Source organism: Anolis carolinensis, chromosome 2, assembly GCF_035594765.1.
Source record: "Anolis carolinensis isolate JA03-04 chromosome 2, rAnoCar3.1.pri, whole genome shotgun sequence".
NCBI lineage: Eukaryota > Metazoa > Chordata > Lepidosauria > Squamata > Dactyloidae > Anolis > Anolis carolinensis.
In genome coordinates, this window is record NC_085842.1 from 156196266 (window position 1) to 156214361 (window position 18096).

Below are 18096 nucleotides of genomic sequence, written 5' to 3' on the forward strand. Positions count from 1 at the left end.
GGCATGACTGCATGGAGCGCCGTTACCTTCCACCCTCCGCAGCCTGGTGCCGCCCTCCGAGGCCTCTGGCCGGCCACCGTGGAAAATGAGCAAGGTACATTTGAATGTTTCTTATGGATTTACTACACTGTCTTCTTTTTGCCCTGAACTTCTTTGAACATGTAAGGTTTGTTTACCCTTGCAAATATCCTTGAAGCAATCTTGTGTTGTGCCTGAGACCTACTTCATACTTTTGGAATTTTATCGGCAACCCATGCAAAATACCTGGATTGAGGTTCCATTCAGCTGAAGATAGCATATTACTACATACACACAAAAAGCAAAAACATTACACAGTAGATTTTATTGAGTGCAGTCTAAAAAGGACTAGTTTTAAGCTGGAAACTGAGTTGTGCTTTTCATGTGATTTTGGTGAAAATAACTACAGTTTTGTTAAAAAAAAAGTCCATCTTGGCAACAAAAATGTGTTGACCTAGCAAGAACATGCCTTTCAACATTTCACAGATAAAAACCCGGGTGCAATGACCAAGCAACTTCACAGTTTGGTCAATAGGGCAAAAGTTATTTATAACAAAGAACAGGCAAGTACTGCATAGTGATCAAACCAGCAAAGCCAGTAGGAGATGGGGAATGTTGCCCTTCCCTGTAGACTTTGGTAAAAGCAAACTGCTGCTGCCATTCTAATTTATAGACCTCATCACATCGAGGTCCTTAAGCCAGGGGGCAGCAGGGGAATCTGTAGGACAATGGGTCAAATCTGTGGTGCAGAGCTGGAAACTGCCTGGCAGTGCCCTTACCATCACTCGTAGTTTCAATTTGTCCCCAGCTTGGTCCCACATTGTCCCCAGGCTATTCTATGACAGTGGTTCTCAACCTGTGTTTTGGCTGACAACTCCCAGAAATCCCAGCCAGTTTATCGGCTGTTAGGATTTCTGGGAGTTGAAGGCCAAAACATCTGGGGACCCACAGGTTGAGAACACGTGCTCTACGAGAACATGGGGAGTCACCCATGTTCTCAGGGCAGCCTCATACAACAGAGCCCCATCAAAAGTAGCCCCGTGTCATGTGATGAGCTCCGGCGGGCTCTGTTTTGGCTGTGTCTCTGCTGCATCCTAGGACAGGGCTTTTTGTCCATGTGATGAGGTCCCTAGTGTTCTTCCTCACTGATAACTGCCCACTTTGACCACACTCTTGATGGTGCTTGCCCATATGTATCCAAGTTTTCATATGTGTAATTGCAGAGGGTATGCTATCTTTTAAAAAAATAACACCTTAGTATATTGATTGCAATGCTAGGAGAAACCTAGATATAGCCAGATCAAGATAGTTGTAGTTTGGATGGGCTGGTGCTTATCACTAGCTGGGCGTTCACCAGGGAAAAAAAGAACCATCTCCATAAATGCAAAAATAAGAGGATATATGTTGGATGATGCCTCAATGGCAATGGTTCTCACCCTGTGGGTCCCCAGGTGTTTTGGCCTACAATTCCCAGAAATCCTAGCCAGTTTACCAGCTGTTAGGATTTCGGGGAGTTGAAAGTCAAAACGTCTGGGGAGCCACAGGTTGAGAACCACTGCTCTAAAGGCTATCCCTGTAAACCAAGTAGTTGCCTGTGAAAACCCATATACATAACACATGCAAAGATCCTAAATGCAATAGAACCCTCCCTCCCTCCCTTTTTAGCTTTAATCAACTACTGTAATACGCATTGAGACTTTGATTCTTGAATATATAATACCACATATATCCAACATGACTAGTACCCATTGATAAGCTTATCCTTCTCAAAGCTGCGTAATTTCCTTTTAAAACAGTTGGCAAATATTGCCACACCTTCTAATAGCAAATTCCAGTTTAAGTGTGTTTTATTAGCCCTACCATTGTGAGGTGTGAGGAGAAAAATGGTTTCTTATTTGCTTTTTCATGCATAGGTGTGTGCACTCCCAACAGTCACTGAGACAGTTTATTTTGCTTGCTTATTTTAAAGTTTATCCAGTTCTATTCCTTCCTTGGGGGAGGGGGACTAGAATACCTCACAATATCTCAAATGTGGTTGTGCTATAAATTTGGAGACAGGCAATATGATATTGGCCATTTTATTTTGCATTGGTGACCCCTTAAAACACAGAAGGTATATTCCCAGGCTTTGCATGGATACACAAAACCTCAGATACTGCCCGTCACAGAAGTTCCCTTTTTCTCCCATCCAGACCAGTCAACACATTGGGTTGACAATATTTTCATGGCGCTGCCCACCATAAACCTAAAATTCCTTTCTTAGTCAATCATCTCCAGCTCAAGATTTCTGCAGAATGTGGGTGAAGTTGAGATTAGTTCGCCCCAATGTGCCTCTGTCTATACTTGCTCACACTGAACCTCATTTGTCATTTTAATCTCCATTTTCCCGCAGCTCGGAGAGATCCCTTTTGCACTCCTCACAGTGTGTTTTTAGTTCTGCCCACTCCCAATGATTTGGTGCTCCCAGAAAATTTGACCTGTCACTCCTCAAGAAAAGAATCATTTAATTTACTAGCTGTGCCCTGCCACATGTTGCTGTGGCAAAGTGGTGGTATGGGAAATAAAGTATTGAGGAACTGGTGGTAGTTAGTATATGTTATTTCCTAAAGCTTGTGAATATACAATATTTCTGGTTGTTTCTTTTTGTGTGTGTTGGAGGCAAATATAAATACTGCAATTAGCCAAAATGATTAGCATGTAATGGCCTTTCATCTTCAACACCTGGCTGCTTCCTCCCTGGGGGAAACTTTTGTTGGGAGGTGTTAGCTGGCCCTGATTGTTTCATGTCTGGAATTCCCCTATTTTCAGAGTGTTGTTCTTTATTTACTTTTCTGATTTTAGAGTTTTTTAATACTTAGGACCAGATTGTGTTCATTTTCATGGTTCACAGCAACATAATAACAATAATAATCATAATAATAATAATAATTTCCATAACCGTGAGGTCTGGTTCTGGAACACAACACACCAGACATTACGGTTTAGATCATTGATGTCGCCATCCTAGGTGACAGTCGCATTGATGAAAAACAACAGGAAAAACTCAGCCACTATCAGGATCTCAAGATTGAACTTCAAAGACTCTGGCAGAAACCAGTGCAGGTGGTCCCGGTGGTGATCGGCACATTGGGTGCCGTGCCAAAAGATCTCAGCCAGCATTTGGAAACAATAGACATTGACAAAATTACAATTTGCCAACTGCAAAAGGCCACCCTACTGCACGCATCATCTGAAAATACATCACACAGTCCTAAACACTTGGGAAGTGTTCGACTTGTGATTTTGTGATACAAAATCCAGAATATCTATCTTGTTTGCTGTGTCATACAATGTTGTGTCAATAATAATGACTCTGATAATACACACTACTTTTCTCCCTCCTTAGCTTCGTCCCTGGGGGAATTGTTTGTTGGGAGGTGTTAGCTGGCCCTGATTGTTTCCCATCTGGAATTCCCCTATTTTCAGAGTATGGTTCTTTATTTACTGTCGTGATTTTAGAGATTATATTGTTCTTTTTATTATACCACAGTAACTTTATATATTATATTTATAATCTTATATTATTTGTTTAGAACTGGATTATATGAGGTCCCTTCTACACAACTGTAAAAAAGTCCGCATTGAACTGGATTATATGACAGTGTGGGCTCAAGATACTCCAGTTCAAATGGATTATCTGCCTTGGCATTCTGGGTTACATAGCTATGTGGAAGGGCCTTGAATCTATACTGCCATATAATCCAGTTCAATCAGATCATCTGTATTTTATAGGCAGTGTGGAAGAGGCCTAAGTGAACCCTCAGCCATTGAGGCTGAGGCGGTTGCTGGGACACGAAGTGAGTGAGGCCAAATGGGGGCGGGGCCTACCCTTCTGACTGACAGCCGGGGGAGTATAGCTTTGTAATTTGGTCTTTATTTTCTAGGGTTTTTTATTGAAAGACATAGATTGGATTACTATGTCTTTTATAGCCAAATTTGGTGTGATTTGGTTCAGTGATTTTGTTGTTTACTCCATGGGAAAAACGCACATTACATTTTCATATATATATAGATAAATAAGTTCTTAAAAATGGTCCTAATAAATCCATCCTTTGCAGGCTGGATAGGATCGTCAAATTTATTTATCGTGTCAGAAGCGAATTGAAAATACAGTTATAATGTATAGAAAAACCACAAAGTTAAAAACTTTGAATTATACAAACTCCCTCAGGTATACATAGAGGAGTTTGTGCAGTCATCAGTGGCATTATGAATGTCAGGAACCCATCAGTTTCTCTTCACAGCATAGCTTTTTCTTTCCAGGCTCTTTTGTACCATTCACATGCCTAGAATGGAGTAGGAAAGAAGCATGCTAAGAAGCTTCTTCCCTGGCACCTGGTCTGAGAAACACATGCCTGCCGGGAAAGATTGAAAGCAGGAGTGCTCCACTCTGCCAAGTATTCCTGTTTTAGCTGGTCTTCAGTGTATTGCTTGTTTCTCTCACACAGTCGTTTGGGTGGTAGTCTTTAATGGAAAGTATTTGTTCATGCATACAGTGAATTCTAATTCATGATGTTATTAGTCCCTAGTCACAAATTTTGAGAGATGTAGCATATGTTAGTACAGGCAGTTCCCAAGTTACAAGTATCCCACTTACAAATGACTCACAGTTAAGAATGAGATGAAACAACAGGAAGTGAGAGAAATCTGGGGTTGTTGTGTGTTTTCCGGGCTGTATGGCCATGTTTTGTGTTTTCCGGGCTGTATGGCCTTCTTCTGGAACATGGCCATACCGCCCGGAAAACACACAACAACCCTGTGATTCCGGCCATGAAAGCCTTCAACAACACATTGAGAGAAATCTACCCCTAGGAATGTAAATTCACTCCCGAAAGAGTTATCATGGGGGAAAGGGGTCTCCACTTAAGCTTTTTCACCAATCCTTGTTTCCAATTATTTCATGGCTGGAGTTACACTTAAAAATGTACCTGTTTTGAATTCCAAATGAATTCAGCTTAAAAACAAACCTACAGAAAATATATTGTTGGTAAATTGGGGGCTGCCTGTATCTAGTTGTGGGAGAAGTTGGGCCTGGTAGCCCATGGTTGCATCCATTTATGGATGTGTCCCATAATGGTTCACTGGGGTTGTGGCTTACAAGTAACACTCACCGCAGGGCTGGATCTGCCGCATCCTCAGATGGCAGAGAACCACATAGTGGCTGTGTGCTCAAGAGGCTTCTCAGCTCCCATATCCATTTTCAACTCTTACTACAGGTCACGGGTTCAGGACACAAGAAATGTTGTTGGTCATTCAGTTATTGGAACTCTGGGTCTGGATCTCATGCTATGTCGACCTTTACAGCTATAATGCATTAAAAGTTGTGGCCATTTCCTTCCAAGCTCATGTTATGTGGTGATTTGTCAGTCTTTTGCTTCTCTCAGCCTTGTATCAGTCTAGACCTGCAAGTGACCATGGCATCTATTCGTACTCACAGCTTCCTGGACTTTTTTTAAATGAGATACCAGTCACAAAATCCAATCCACCATATTCTCTGTTGCATTGTCATACTATTGCAGAAAAAAGGGAAAGAGTTTAGTTCAGAAAATATTCATGCCGACAGAAGGGTACACCATTTGGAATAGTTCTTGAAGACCTCTGATGAAATCTTATCCTCACTGGGTTCTAGTTTGCTCATTTCTTGTGCCAAGACAGAGGGTCAAAGGATTGTCATTCCAGGTCTGGACATATTTATCCATGGGAAGAAGAGTTGTATGTGTGTAGCCAATTCCCTGCCTTGCCAACTAAATTAATCCAACCGTGATCAGGAGGGAGGAGCCACTTGCATTCCATTGTACAGTTCAAGGTTCTGCAGCAGTGCCTTCACATACAACGTGTAACAGAGGAAGAACACAGAGGATTAGAAGAGAAGACAAGACCACAGCTTTGTCCACCACCACAGACAGGAACCAGGAAGCTTTCAATTAATCCATCACAGGTTAGTCACTGATCCAAGCCAGGTCTGTTCTTTGCAAATGTGTGTTTTTCTTAATGCCTACAAGCTAAGGCATGAGCATGATCCTCTCAAGCAGGGGCTCATGAGTTTGGGGGTTTGCTTCTTTTGCAAGACAAGAGATGACCAGAAAAACAACAGCAATGCTTCTCTCATCCTGGCACATTCATGCCAAGGAAAATGCTCCCCTACTGAATTCCTCATTGTCACTTCTTCAGATGTCTTTGGAGAAAAAAACAGACAAGGTAAAAGAGGGAGAAACATTAATTTAAAAGACTAATGCTGGGTTTATTCATTTCATGAGTTCCTTTTAGACCTTGAAATTGAATAAAAGTTAGCAGTAAATGCTTCCAAGCAAGTTCACTTTGAAAAGAGTCATAAACAAAACTAAGAGTGAGTGGGGGAAAGTGGAGTGTGGGTGTGGGCTGACCAGGAAGCCAGCCAACCCGCCTTGCTCTTGTGCACACAACATGACCTCCAAAATCAACAAGTGAAACTTTTCAAGACCTGGATTAAAACGATGACATCTTATCTGCTGTACTGCCAAAAGGTTAGGGATAGTGGATGGAACAAAAAAAAAACCCTTTTATTTTTCCTTTTAACTTTGACAAAATATATTATCAAAACACAACTTCCAAAAAATAAACGGGAAAAAAATCAGAAAAACTACTATAGAGATTACAGAACCACCCATTTTAAAGCTGTATCATATTTCCTTTTAGGTTGGCACTTAGAAAACCTTATATTGATCAAACGGGCTGTGAGTCTGGTCAACTTCCCACACACTTGAGCACAGGATTTGTTTTTATATGAAGTCTCACAGAAGACAGATTCTGTGAGACAGGAATAACTAAGGAGAAGATGGATTAAAGCTGGAGAAAATGCATGAGGTAACTAGTTCTAGGCAGCAGAAGTCAGTAGGAAAGCAGTCAGAAAGACTGAAGAGCTGAGATTATGAAACAAATGGCTGTTTTTCCTCTCTTCCTATTATGCCCTGGTGTACTTTCCATTCACTTTCAGTTCAGTTGGCAACACATTTTTAGAGGCTCACTAAGATTAGAGCTAGAATTTGAGGGGGGGTCATTTATCAAAATCTATAGGTAAAGGTAAAGGTTTTCCCCTAACGTTAAGTCCAGTCATGTCTGACTCTGGGGGTTGGTGCTCATCTCCATTTCTAAGCCAAAGAGCCGGCGTTGTCCATAGACACCTCCAAGGTCATGTGGCCGGCATGACTGCATGGAGCACCGTTACCTTCCCGCTGGAGCAGTACCTATTGATCTACTCACATTGGCATGTTTTCGAACTGCTAGGTTGGCAGGAGCTGGAGCTAACAGCGGCTGCTCACGCCGCTCCCGGGGATTGAACCTGGGATCTTTCGGTCTCCAGCTCAGTACTTTAATGCACTTCACCACCGGGGCTCCTATCAAAATCTATAGCATAATAATAATAATAAACTTTATTTCTACCCCGCCACCATCTCCCCAAAGGGACTCAGGGTGGCTAACAAAATACAGCAAAGTGCTGCATATAGACAATACATAAATCTGAAATGATAAAACCATAGAATTACAATCACACACATACATAATTACAATGTAAAACATTAAAATTCATAAAATGCAGTCATAGCTGCAAATAAAAACAAGTTGTTTCGATTGACACAGCCCAATGCCGATGCGATGCCCACAGTAAGTCCTCAGACTAAGCCTTAAAAACCTAAGTAAGATCAAAGGCTTGCTTTAAAAGCCATGTTTTAAGCTGGAATGGAAGGCTTGAAGGGAATGGCCTAGCCTGATCTCTCTAGGGAGGGAATTTCAGAGCCGTGGCGCCACCACCAAGAAGGCCCTCTCTCTTGTCCCTACCAACCGTATTTGAGATGATGCTGGGACCGAAAGAAGGGTCTCCCCAGCAGATCTCAATGCCCATGCTGGTTCATGTCATCTCCATCTAAACTATTAAACAAATATTAGACAGACAACCACTAGGACTGATCTATGAAACTCACACTTATGACCTTGTCACACTGCCGCAGAGTCGCTCTGTGTCATCAGGGGGTGTGGGGAACCCGGCGCCTCACGCCTTGCATTGCCCAGTAAAGGGTGATCCCATGGGGGAAGCATTTATTGTGTGGTTTCCACCCATGGCAACACAGGGAACCTCTTGTGTTACAGCAGCGGTGGCATGCACCAGCTCCGCCATACTTCACCCACGGAGCCCTGCCAGCGTTGTCTGATGGGAACCAGTGAGCTCCGTGGGTGACCTGGACTAAACCAGTATATGCCACCAATTTTAGCCCTTTGTGATGAGGTTGTTGCCTGTTGATTTTTACTCCTTGTTTTCTTATTCCCTTAAATAACTCTGTATGTCAACACTTCTATTTTTAATAATACTGTTTCCACTTTCCCCTGGGGGTGAATACTGTATGGTCTCAAGTAGCATTGAAAGGGGAATTAAACTTCCTTGATCCAAGAGATACGTATCTCATTTCTCTTAGATTGTTTTTTTTTCCTTTCAAAGCTCTCCCTGCAACCATGTGGTTCTACCTGGCTGTTCTGGTGGGGCTTTACTTCCTCCTCCGATGGTACCGGGAGGGACAGACTGTGGAGAACCTCAGGGAGAAATACATCTTCATCACCGGCTGTGACTCTGGATTTGGGAATAAGCTGGCCAAGCAGCTGGATGCCGGGGGGCTGCGGGTATTGGCAGCCTGTTACACCCAGAAAGGGGCAGAAGAACTGCAGCGGTTGACATCCGACCGACTGAAAACCACCATCTTGGACATCAGCAATACAGAGAGTGTTGTGGCGGCAACTGAGTGGGTGAAAGGAATTGTGAAGAACAAAGGTAATACTTCTTTTCTCCATGTTGCATATCAGTTAAGTGAATAGCATGGCTGTTGAACTTCAAACATTCCCAAAAGGAAGCAGAGTCACCAACAGTCCAGAAGCAAATACCCTGGTCTACTCTTAGGCTTTTTTAGACAGCATCTCAATATGCAAAATGAGCAGATTTAAGTTTTGTATGGCCTGAAATAAAACAGGGCCACCTGCTAAACCATGCTGCCAGCCTGAAATAAAATTAGACTATCTTCTGAATCTTGGGAATGGTTCAAAATCAAGGAACTACCCCTCCCCCTGATCCTTGGGTGCCACTCAATCCACCAGTCCCTGTAGGTATATGCCTGTTCATGGTAAATGCTTGGCAGTCTTACCCATTCCAGCTCCTTCACAACAAACAATTTCATTAAGAGCAAGGCGAAAAAAGTGCAGCTTTGAAAACAAAGCTGGTTCGAGTAGCTTGATTATGGTTTATGTCTACCTGATCAAGATGAAAATAAGCCCCAACTAACAAAAAATACAATAAAACCCCAGCTGTGAAAATATATATAAAGATCCCAATTTTGGGCGAAGATGGGGTTTGAATTAATATAATATTGCAATTATAATATTAATACAAAATATCATCTGATAGAAATACTGGGCTGAAATGTTGCAATAGTCAACAAGGCAAAAAGAACATGAAGCAAACACTGGAATAATATAGAAAAAGATATCGTAAAACAATCTGTCTGGTTTTCTTCAGTGTGATATTCCAAATACAGGCCCCGAGTTTACAGACAAGATAGGCTCTAAAGGTTTGTTCTTAAGTTGAATTTGTTTGTAAGTCAGAACAGGTACATTTTTGAAGCGTAACTCCAGTTAAATATAACACTCCTGTGGCGGTTGTTTTGCTGTTTGTGCCCCTGTTCAGAAGATTGGACCTCACTTTCTGTCCCTATGATGGCTTTTACACTCAGTGAGATTAGACACTCAACAAACGCTCTCCCCAAACCTTAAATTAATAGCCCAACTGAAGGCAAAGCGAACAAAGTAAAAGCCATCTATTTAATTGGGAACAGAATAAAATTTGTTTTAAAAGAAGATGGGTAAGACTATTAAGTTAATATCTTTGAACATTAATGGCTTCGCTTCAAATCTTTAAAAATATAGACTAATGAAATTAGCCAAAGCAGAAGGGGCTAGTATCATATGTCTGCAGGAAACACACAAGGCCAAACTGGATTAATGCCCACTATTGAACTCTAGGACTCGGCAAACAGTAACAGGGCCTAGAGATACTAAAAGAGTCAGAGGGACAGCAATTCTCATGAACAACAGTTTCAACATTGCAATACTAGACCAAATTAACAATAGAGATGGAAGATGTGTATTACTAACATTTAAAGTGGATAATAAAAAATTACTACAGAAAATATAAACTCTCTTAGTACAGGTCAACAACGATTTCTGAGATAAAACCTGAAAAAACTTCAAAACTTTTATGAGGGAGAGACTATCCTAACAGGGGACTTCAATTTGGACATAAGCGAACATAAAAAATTGTTCTTCCTTTTAAATATTGTATTTTTCTTTCTTTTTTATTTTTCTGCACTACAAATGAGATATGTGCAGTGTGCATAGGAATTCATTCATTTTTTTTCCAATTAGTTCACACAAACACTCTCCATCCATCTGCCACTGGCCCGACCTGTCTGTCAAATTTTAAAACACAATATACCAAAACGTTTGTCTGTCAAATTTTAAAACACAATATACCAAAACGTTTGCCCATGCCTGATATATATACATTATATCTAATATAATGTTTAAACATTTCTTGGGGCTCCACAATAAACTTTTGCTTCAAAAAGGGCTCTGCAGATGAAAAAGTTTGAGAACCCCTGGTCTAGAACATCAGCAGGTGATATAAGTATTCCAATAGCTCTCTAGGATTCCCTTTTCAGAGCCTTGTAGTGGCATACAAAATGACATCTTCTAGAAAAAGCACAGAATGAGGCAAAAAGCCACAGTCACAACATGAACCCCAGCTGATTTTTAACTATGCTTATCTTGTATTTTAATAGTATTTAATCTCTTTGTTTTAATGATGCTGTAACTTGCTTCGAGTCGCAATGAGAAGTAGATAACAAATGTATTATTATTAGTAGTAGTAGTAGTAGTAGTAGTAGTGGTAGTAGTAGTATAATTATTATTATTATTAGGAAGAAAACAATATAATTAAGATCTATATTTTGGAACCAGCATGCATGTGTACGTTAGTGCCTTGCTGAGGCTGAGAGAGTGGGATGTCCAAGAAAAGGTCAGATCTGGTGACTTTTAGGTGGTTAGACTAACAAAGAGTATTTCTAATAAACAGCATTACAATATGCATTCCCAGGCAACACTGGGCACATCAGATAGTTTTGTATAAAAGGCACCATTTTACCATGGAGCCCCCAGTGGAGCAGCAGGTTAAACTGCTGAGCTGCTGAACTTGTTGACTGAAAGGTCAGTGGTTCGAATCCAGGGAGCAGGGTGAGCTTCCGCTGTTAGCCCCAGCTTCTGCCAACCTAGAAGTTCAAAAACATGCAAATGTGAGTAGATCGATAGGTACCACTCTGGTGGGAAGCTAACAGTGCTCTAAGCAGTCATGCCGGTCACATAACCTTGGAGGTGTCTACGGACAACGCCAACTCTTCGTCTTAGAAATGGAGATGAGTACCAATCCCCAGAGTCGGACACAACTAGACTTAATGCCAGGGAAAAACCTTTACCTTTTATTTTACCATACCACAGTATAAAATGGGATTTGCGCCTCCCTGGATTTTTGTATCCTCGTGAATCAAACCACAGTGGACAAAATGTGGAAATGGGACATTAAAAAGACAGCTCTAAATACATACATTTTCTTCCCACAGGACTCTGGGGCTTGGTCAATAATGCTGGTATAGGTATACCTGTAGGACCCAATGAATGGCTGACCAAGGATGACTTTGCCAAGGTGATCAATGTCAATCTGCTTGGACTGATTGATGTGACGTTGCACATGCTGCCCCTGGTGAGAGCAGCCAGAGGAAGGATTGTCAATGTGTCCAGTGTGATGGGAAGAATCACAGGCTTTGGAGGAGGTTACTGTCCTTCCAAGTATGGTGTGGAAGCCTTCTCAGACTGCCTAAGGTACTAATACTAATGCGCATCCCAATTTTGTCCATGTGTTTTAGCCAAAAAAGATGCACATTAGACTCGAGTAAATACGATATTGAAATATGCATAAAAGACAATTGAACTGAGATTGTTTTATAGCTCAGTGTCAGCCAATGTCCTTGCAGAAAAAAGGTTTGCCTGTACCTTTCTCTGAAGCAGAGAGTGTGGCAGCCATTTATTATTAATAATAATAATAATAATAATAATAATAATAATAATAATAACAATAACTTTATAACCCTCCATCTTTCCCCGAAGGGACTCGGGGCAGCTTACAAAGACAAAAACAAAATAGAAATAAACAGCAGTAAAAAATAAAAATAAAACAAGCAATTAAAAATTCACAAATACACAATAATCATTAAAACAGGCAATAAGTTCCATAATTAACATAGTGAGTTAATAGAACCAACATGAGAAATAAAAAATAAAAACATGGCTGTGCAATGAGTTAGGGCAATAAGTTCTCAGTCAGTTCTCAGTCATAACTTGCTTATGTACACGGTGTTATCCAAGTATGCATTTTTGAATAGTAATTATTAGAGATACTCATTGTTAGTGTTATAATTTTGTGATTGCTAAGCGGCATAAGCTTTAATGCATTTTTTGGGTTTTCAGTTTTACCTTTAGTTAATTAGCAATGTAACTTTTTCACATTAATGTGGTTTCCTAAGTAATCTTACATAATAAGTTTAATTAGTTGACATTAATTGAAACTTCCCTTTTCTGCAATATGGTTTATTTGTACAATAGTTTGTTCATTAATTGTATTGTTGCTTACCTATCTGTGACCCAAAGAGATTTCATCTATTTTAATTTCAGCCTCTTAATAGTGCCGTGCTCCTCAAGCCTGCTTTAAAGCAGTCCAGCCAAAAGGGGAATGACAGAGCTATCCCTGCCAGCTTTCAGTGAGCAGAGGGAGAAAAGCCAATTTTTGTGCATTATTTGTCTGCTTTCTCTCCCTCTTTGCCTTCCTCTTTCCCAACGCCCACAATTGGTGTCACCCCCTCTAATAATGTTACTTGGTGCCTTATGCACCCTCCATACCCTGTAGTGATGTCACTTCTATCATGTTGTCAATAGAGGCATCCCCTTGCGAGGAACTCTGCCCTGGTTTTGCTTTTCAGATATTTTCAGTCAAGAAGCACCTTTCGGACTTTAGAAATTGTAAGGACCTGTTCATTCCTCATGACAGAGGGTTTTAAGAGAATTTTATAAAACAATCTAAAGTTTTTGTGTTGTCAAAGGCTGTTTCTTTCTCTCTTAATTTCCAATTCAGGCGAGAGCTCCTTCCTTTTAGAGTCCGAGTCAGCATTATTGAGCCTGGGGCTTTCGCTAATCCAATTGCCAATACAGTACAAGAATACATGAAGGGTACATGGGACCGGTTACCTTCTGACATCAAAGACACCTATGGCTATCATTACTTCGAATTCTGTAAGTCAACATTCTGGAAGTCCTCTTGCAAATTATCAATATGGTGGTAGGAAGCTGAATGGGGAGAAGCTGTGAAATTACACTGCAGAATTAATGCATTTGTGAAATTATGTTTAATATACATGTTGTAGAGAAAAAATTATGAGAATACCGTATTTTATCTGTTCTCTAGCCTCTCCCTTCTGAGCTACGGAGCCTCTGTAAGCTCAGATGGGAGAGGCCAGAGGGCTGGTGCTTTGAGGGCACAGCTGCATGGACAGGTGAAGCTTCACCCACACACACATCTGTGCCCTCAAAGGAACTACTTGTGCAGTGAAAAGGGGCTCTCCAAGGGGGCTTTCTTCACCATGTAATAGATACCACCGCATGATCCACCTCCCCCACCCCAAAAGGAGGGAAGGTGTCACTATTTTGCAGTGAAATATCATACACTAGAACAGTGATGGCCAACCTATGACACGTGTGTCAGCACTGACACACCTAGCCATTTTTGCTGACACGCTGCCGCATGCAGATTGATTGGATGACTATGTCTTTTGCGGCCAAATGTGATGTGATTTGGTCCAGTGGTTTTGTTGTTTACTCCATGGGAATTATTCACATTATACACACACACACACACACACACACGCGCACACACACACACACACACACACACACATATATATATATATATATATATAAAATATCATTCTATTATTATTGTAGTATATTATCATTTTATTACTATTATATTATTATTATATTATTCATTATTCATGACTACATTGAAACTAGAATAGAGAGAAATCAGCGTGGAAACTGCAAGAGGTACCATAGATTGTTGTACATGGAAATAATGGTAGTAAATAGTTTTTGATTTATTAAATAGAGTTATATATTACAATTATATATTTTTGTTATTTAAACTATACACATTGCGAAATTATGGTTTTTTCTCTCCAAGTGACACACCACCCAAGTCATGCTAGATTTTTTGGTGAATTTTGACACACCAAGCGCAAAAGGTTGCCCATCATTGTACTAGAATTATATTTACCAAATACAGGTATTAGGACTCATACATATTAAAATTACAATGGTTTCCATGATTTTTTTTAAAAAATCCAAGTTCAAAATAATTGAAGATTTTTTAAAATCTATTTTAAATTACTGACATATTGGTATTCTTCACTCTCAGTAACACCATTGATGCATTTACTCACATAGGAGCTCCAGACCAGTAATGTTTAAAGACATCTAGCTAGCTTTCCTTCCTTAAAAGGAAGTTCAGCCTCATTGGTTTTTCAAGTATCTCCTTAGCACAGCCTTCCACAAACCACTGCTGTCCAGATGTTTTGACTGACATCCTCCATGGATTCTACCCTACATAGGCCATGGTCAAGGATTATGGGAGTTGTCAGATCAAGGCATCAAGATTGATGGTCTACAACTCAAATGATAGTCATCAGAAAGCATGATTATTTTTCCCTTTGTTTTATTTTTCCCACACAGATTTTACAGCTTTGCAAGATCTCATTAAAAATGCCAGCTCCAACCTCTACCTGGTCACTGACTGCATGGAGCATGCCCTGACATCGCGGTATCCACGCACACGCTACTCTGCAGGCTGGGATGCAAAGCTCTTCTACATTCCTCTGTCTTACATGCCAACCTTTGTGATAGACTATGTGATGGCCCGCTCATCCCCAAAGCCAGCACAGGCAGTATAGCTTTGAATATGGATTTTCATACTGTTATATTTAATTCTGTTTAATGTTTGCATATGCTGTCATACTTTTAATATAAGCCGCTTTGAGTCTCCTTTGAAAGAGATAAAGTGGGGTATAAATAAACATAATAAACATAATAATGATAATATAATGATTATAATTATAATATAGAAAGAGTTTTGTGGTCATATTAGTAAGTCAACAAGCTATGTGAATAAGACTTGATTCTGGTTGCATTCTTCAGGGTCCTTCCAAGATGTGGCCAGAATCACTGTGTATTTACCAGAAAAAAATAAGTCAAAAACCTAAGCTTCTGTTCTAGACAGAACGCAGCAGTGTGTGTATTAATTGCTAGGGAATAGAAGTGGGGAGATGGCTGTGTTTGTTCCTCTCTTCACAAAGCTGAGATTGAAAGCCCATTGGGGAAAGAGATATGCCATATTTTATTTTGCCAAATCATAAATGCTATGTGATCAGTAAGAAATGATCCTGACTTTCCACTCTTGCTTTTGAGCCATGGGAGCTGACTTGTTAAAAAAAAAGTCTGCGAAATCGAGTTTGCATGTTCATGGTGCCATTTATGTTAAGTTAATATGATTTCAGAAATTATGGTGGAAAGGTTGCAGCCGGCCAAAACCCTTTTGGGGCTGCATGCGGCCCACGGGCTATATGTTGTGCAGGCCTGATATAGACTGAATTAAAATTACAATGTCCAAGTTTTTTTTCTGGTTCCTTTCAATAATATCTAGGAAATAGTACATGCTTCGTTCATCCCAGAAATTTTCTGATACTTCCCAATATTATCAGATGCTTTTTACACCAGCTCTGGGTCTGTTTATTTTTACACAATATAAAATGTGACACAACTGGAATAAAATCAGAATATTTCAATCTGTTTGAATACACCTTTACTGCTGTCTTCCAGCTTCATCAATTAAAAATAACCCTAAAACTGCTTCTACTTACCATAACCTATAAGTTAGGACTTTGGTTCCCAGCTTATTGGTCATGGAGCCCTTCAGAAGACATTTGTTTTCTGTAGAACTCTAATTAGTTTAGTGAAAATATATATTCTGGATCATTCTATGCTAATTCGGATACATTTCCCAATTTCCTATATTACGTCTAGTTTTTGAGTAAATTTTACTCTCGATACGTTTTGAATAATAATATCACACTACTATACCAAACTGTACAAGAAAGAAAAAAATCAAAAAATAAATATGAAATCAATGTGGAAAATTATGTGTGAATCACTCTTGTTCAAGTCACAAATGAAATGCTGAAACGTAAAGCCAGTAGCTACATACCTGATAGCAATAGTTGAATACAAAATAGCTATTGCGGAGACTGTAAATCAAATAGTTGGCTTCATTGTAAAATTCGTTTCTTAGGCTTTGTGTTTGAAAGAGTGTTGCTCCCATAGCTTAGAAAATTTAGATTGAATAAACCAATGAATTTATACACATTCCCTTTGGAAAACTTGAAACTGTTACTCCCATGTTACTTGTATTCTTTTTTGCTAGCAATCAAATTGCTGGTAAATGTTCTCTAAATTGCTTGTAGTTGGGGCAGGAATATAACAAGACATTTTCATTGGTGGGACAGAGATTGAAATTAGTCAGAAGATATAGAGCATTGGCCACCATAAAATAGGTTTCTTTTGGGGGTAGGGATTCATAGGTAATGACAAAATAACCCCCCTTAAGGTGTTTTCATTCAAGACCATGCTGTGAAATATACAAAAAGCAAACAATTTAAAATGCAACCTTTTTAAATAACAAAAACTAGGTCGGTAAGGAAATGAATATTCTGAAAATCCTACCATAATAGTCTAAATGGTTAATAATCTCTAATGTGCTGTGATTTCTGCATAAAGTGGCATTGAAACTGTCTACTCAAAATTCCTTCAACTATGTCACTTTCATACTAAGGCTTGCAAGTGTGCTTTTTCCTGATGAAGCAGTGAATTCCTTTCTATATTGTCAGCACATGTGACTGTGTTGAAAGGTCTTATTTTACTTGGAACAGTAAATAACATTATTATCACATCCCATTGTAGGGGCTTCTTAGGAGAAAGAATGTCATGTTTTGCATCTGTCAGAAAAGTATTTTAACCTTAAAATATCATTCCAACTGTATCTTATTATAACATGCATCCTTTAATTAAAGTTAGAAAGTTTATGGGCCTGGCGGCTGACCCTCATTAAATGAGATTTTCCCAATTGGAGGGCTGGAAAAATTTGCCATTTATATAGTTTGAATCAGAAACCCCCCCCCTTTTTTTTTTTCCCAAACCACATTTTGTGGTGTAAACTAGGGTTGTGCTTTCAGAGTAAGCCTTGAACCTTTCGGTCTCGGCTTTCAGGGGCCCCAATCCGTTTTATTGGGAGCCTCCCAAAATCGGGAGGGCAAATATCTGTTTTTGCTTTGGGGTGTGCCAGAAAGTCCATTTTCTATCAGCCCATTATGAGAGGGCCTTCCCATCAATTTAGGCATTGAAGCTGTTTTACTCTAGATGAGAGGCACTCGGCTGCAGGTAGGCGTGAGTGTTTTCTGGGCGTGCACACCACACTGCACGCACTCACTTTCCAAGGCAAGAAGGCAAGTTCTCATTCTTACTCTAGAGGAGGCACTTGACTGCAGGCAGGCACATGTGCTTTCTGGGCCTGCATGCCACACACACACACACACTCTTTCCAAGGCAAGGAGGCTGTTCACAAAAAGCAGATGAGGAGCCAGGATCGGCTCCTGCTTGCTTTTGTGTCAAGCTGATTTTTGTACCAGGAATGGGCTTCCTGTTTTGTGCTCCCTAAGGTGCTGGAGGTGCCACAGATACTGAAGGAAACAGGATCTGCACACAACTCTAATGTAGACTCCTGAAAATGACAGAAATGTGTGCAACCAGCAATTT

At 40.1% G+C, this 18096-nt stretch overlaps 1 protein-coding gene across 2 annotated transcripts; it reads left to right on the top strand.

The window, feature by feature from the left end:
• Positions 1-5837: 5837 nt before the first annotated feature.
• LOC100565488 (17-beta-hydroxysteroid dehydrogenase type 6) lies at positions 5838-16424 on the top strand. 2 transcript variants are annotated; one of them, XM_062970880.1, is made up of 6 exons: positions 5847-5995; positions 6733-6900; positions 8528-8854; positions 11748-12006; positions 13313-13470; positions 14965-16424. In XM_062970880.1, the coding sequence occupies exons 3-6, from the start codon at positions 8542-8544 to the stop codon at positions 15180-15182; spliced, it is 948 nt and encodes a 315-aa protein (XP_062826950.1). In that variant the 5' UTR covers positions 5847-5995; positions 6733-6900; positions 8528-8541; the 3' UTR covers positions 15183-16424. The 2 variants fall into 2 exon arrangements, with proteins under 2 accessions (XP_016846724.2, XP_062826950.1); XM_016991235.2 differs by lacking the exon at positions 6733-6900 and having other exon boundaries at positions 5838-5995.
• Positions 16425-18096: the final 1672 nt, after the last annotated feature.

What these genes read in the sequence shown, in the direction of transcription:
- LOC100565488 (XM_016991235.2), top strand. Translation starts at nt 8,542, where the DNA reads ATGTGGTTCTACCTGGCTGTTCTGGTGGGGCTTTACTTCCTCCTCCGA. An exon ending in GCCTTCTCAGACTGCCTAAG is followed by an intron (nt 12,007 to 13,312) that starts GTACTAATACTA and finishes TTTCCAATTCAG; the next exon opens with GCGAGAGCTCCTTCCTTTTA. An exon ending in CTATCATTACTTCGAATTCT is followed by an intron (nt 13,471 to 14,964) that starts GTAAGTCAACAT and finishes TTTCCCACACAG; the next exon opens with ATTTTACAGCTTTGCAAGAT.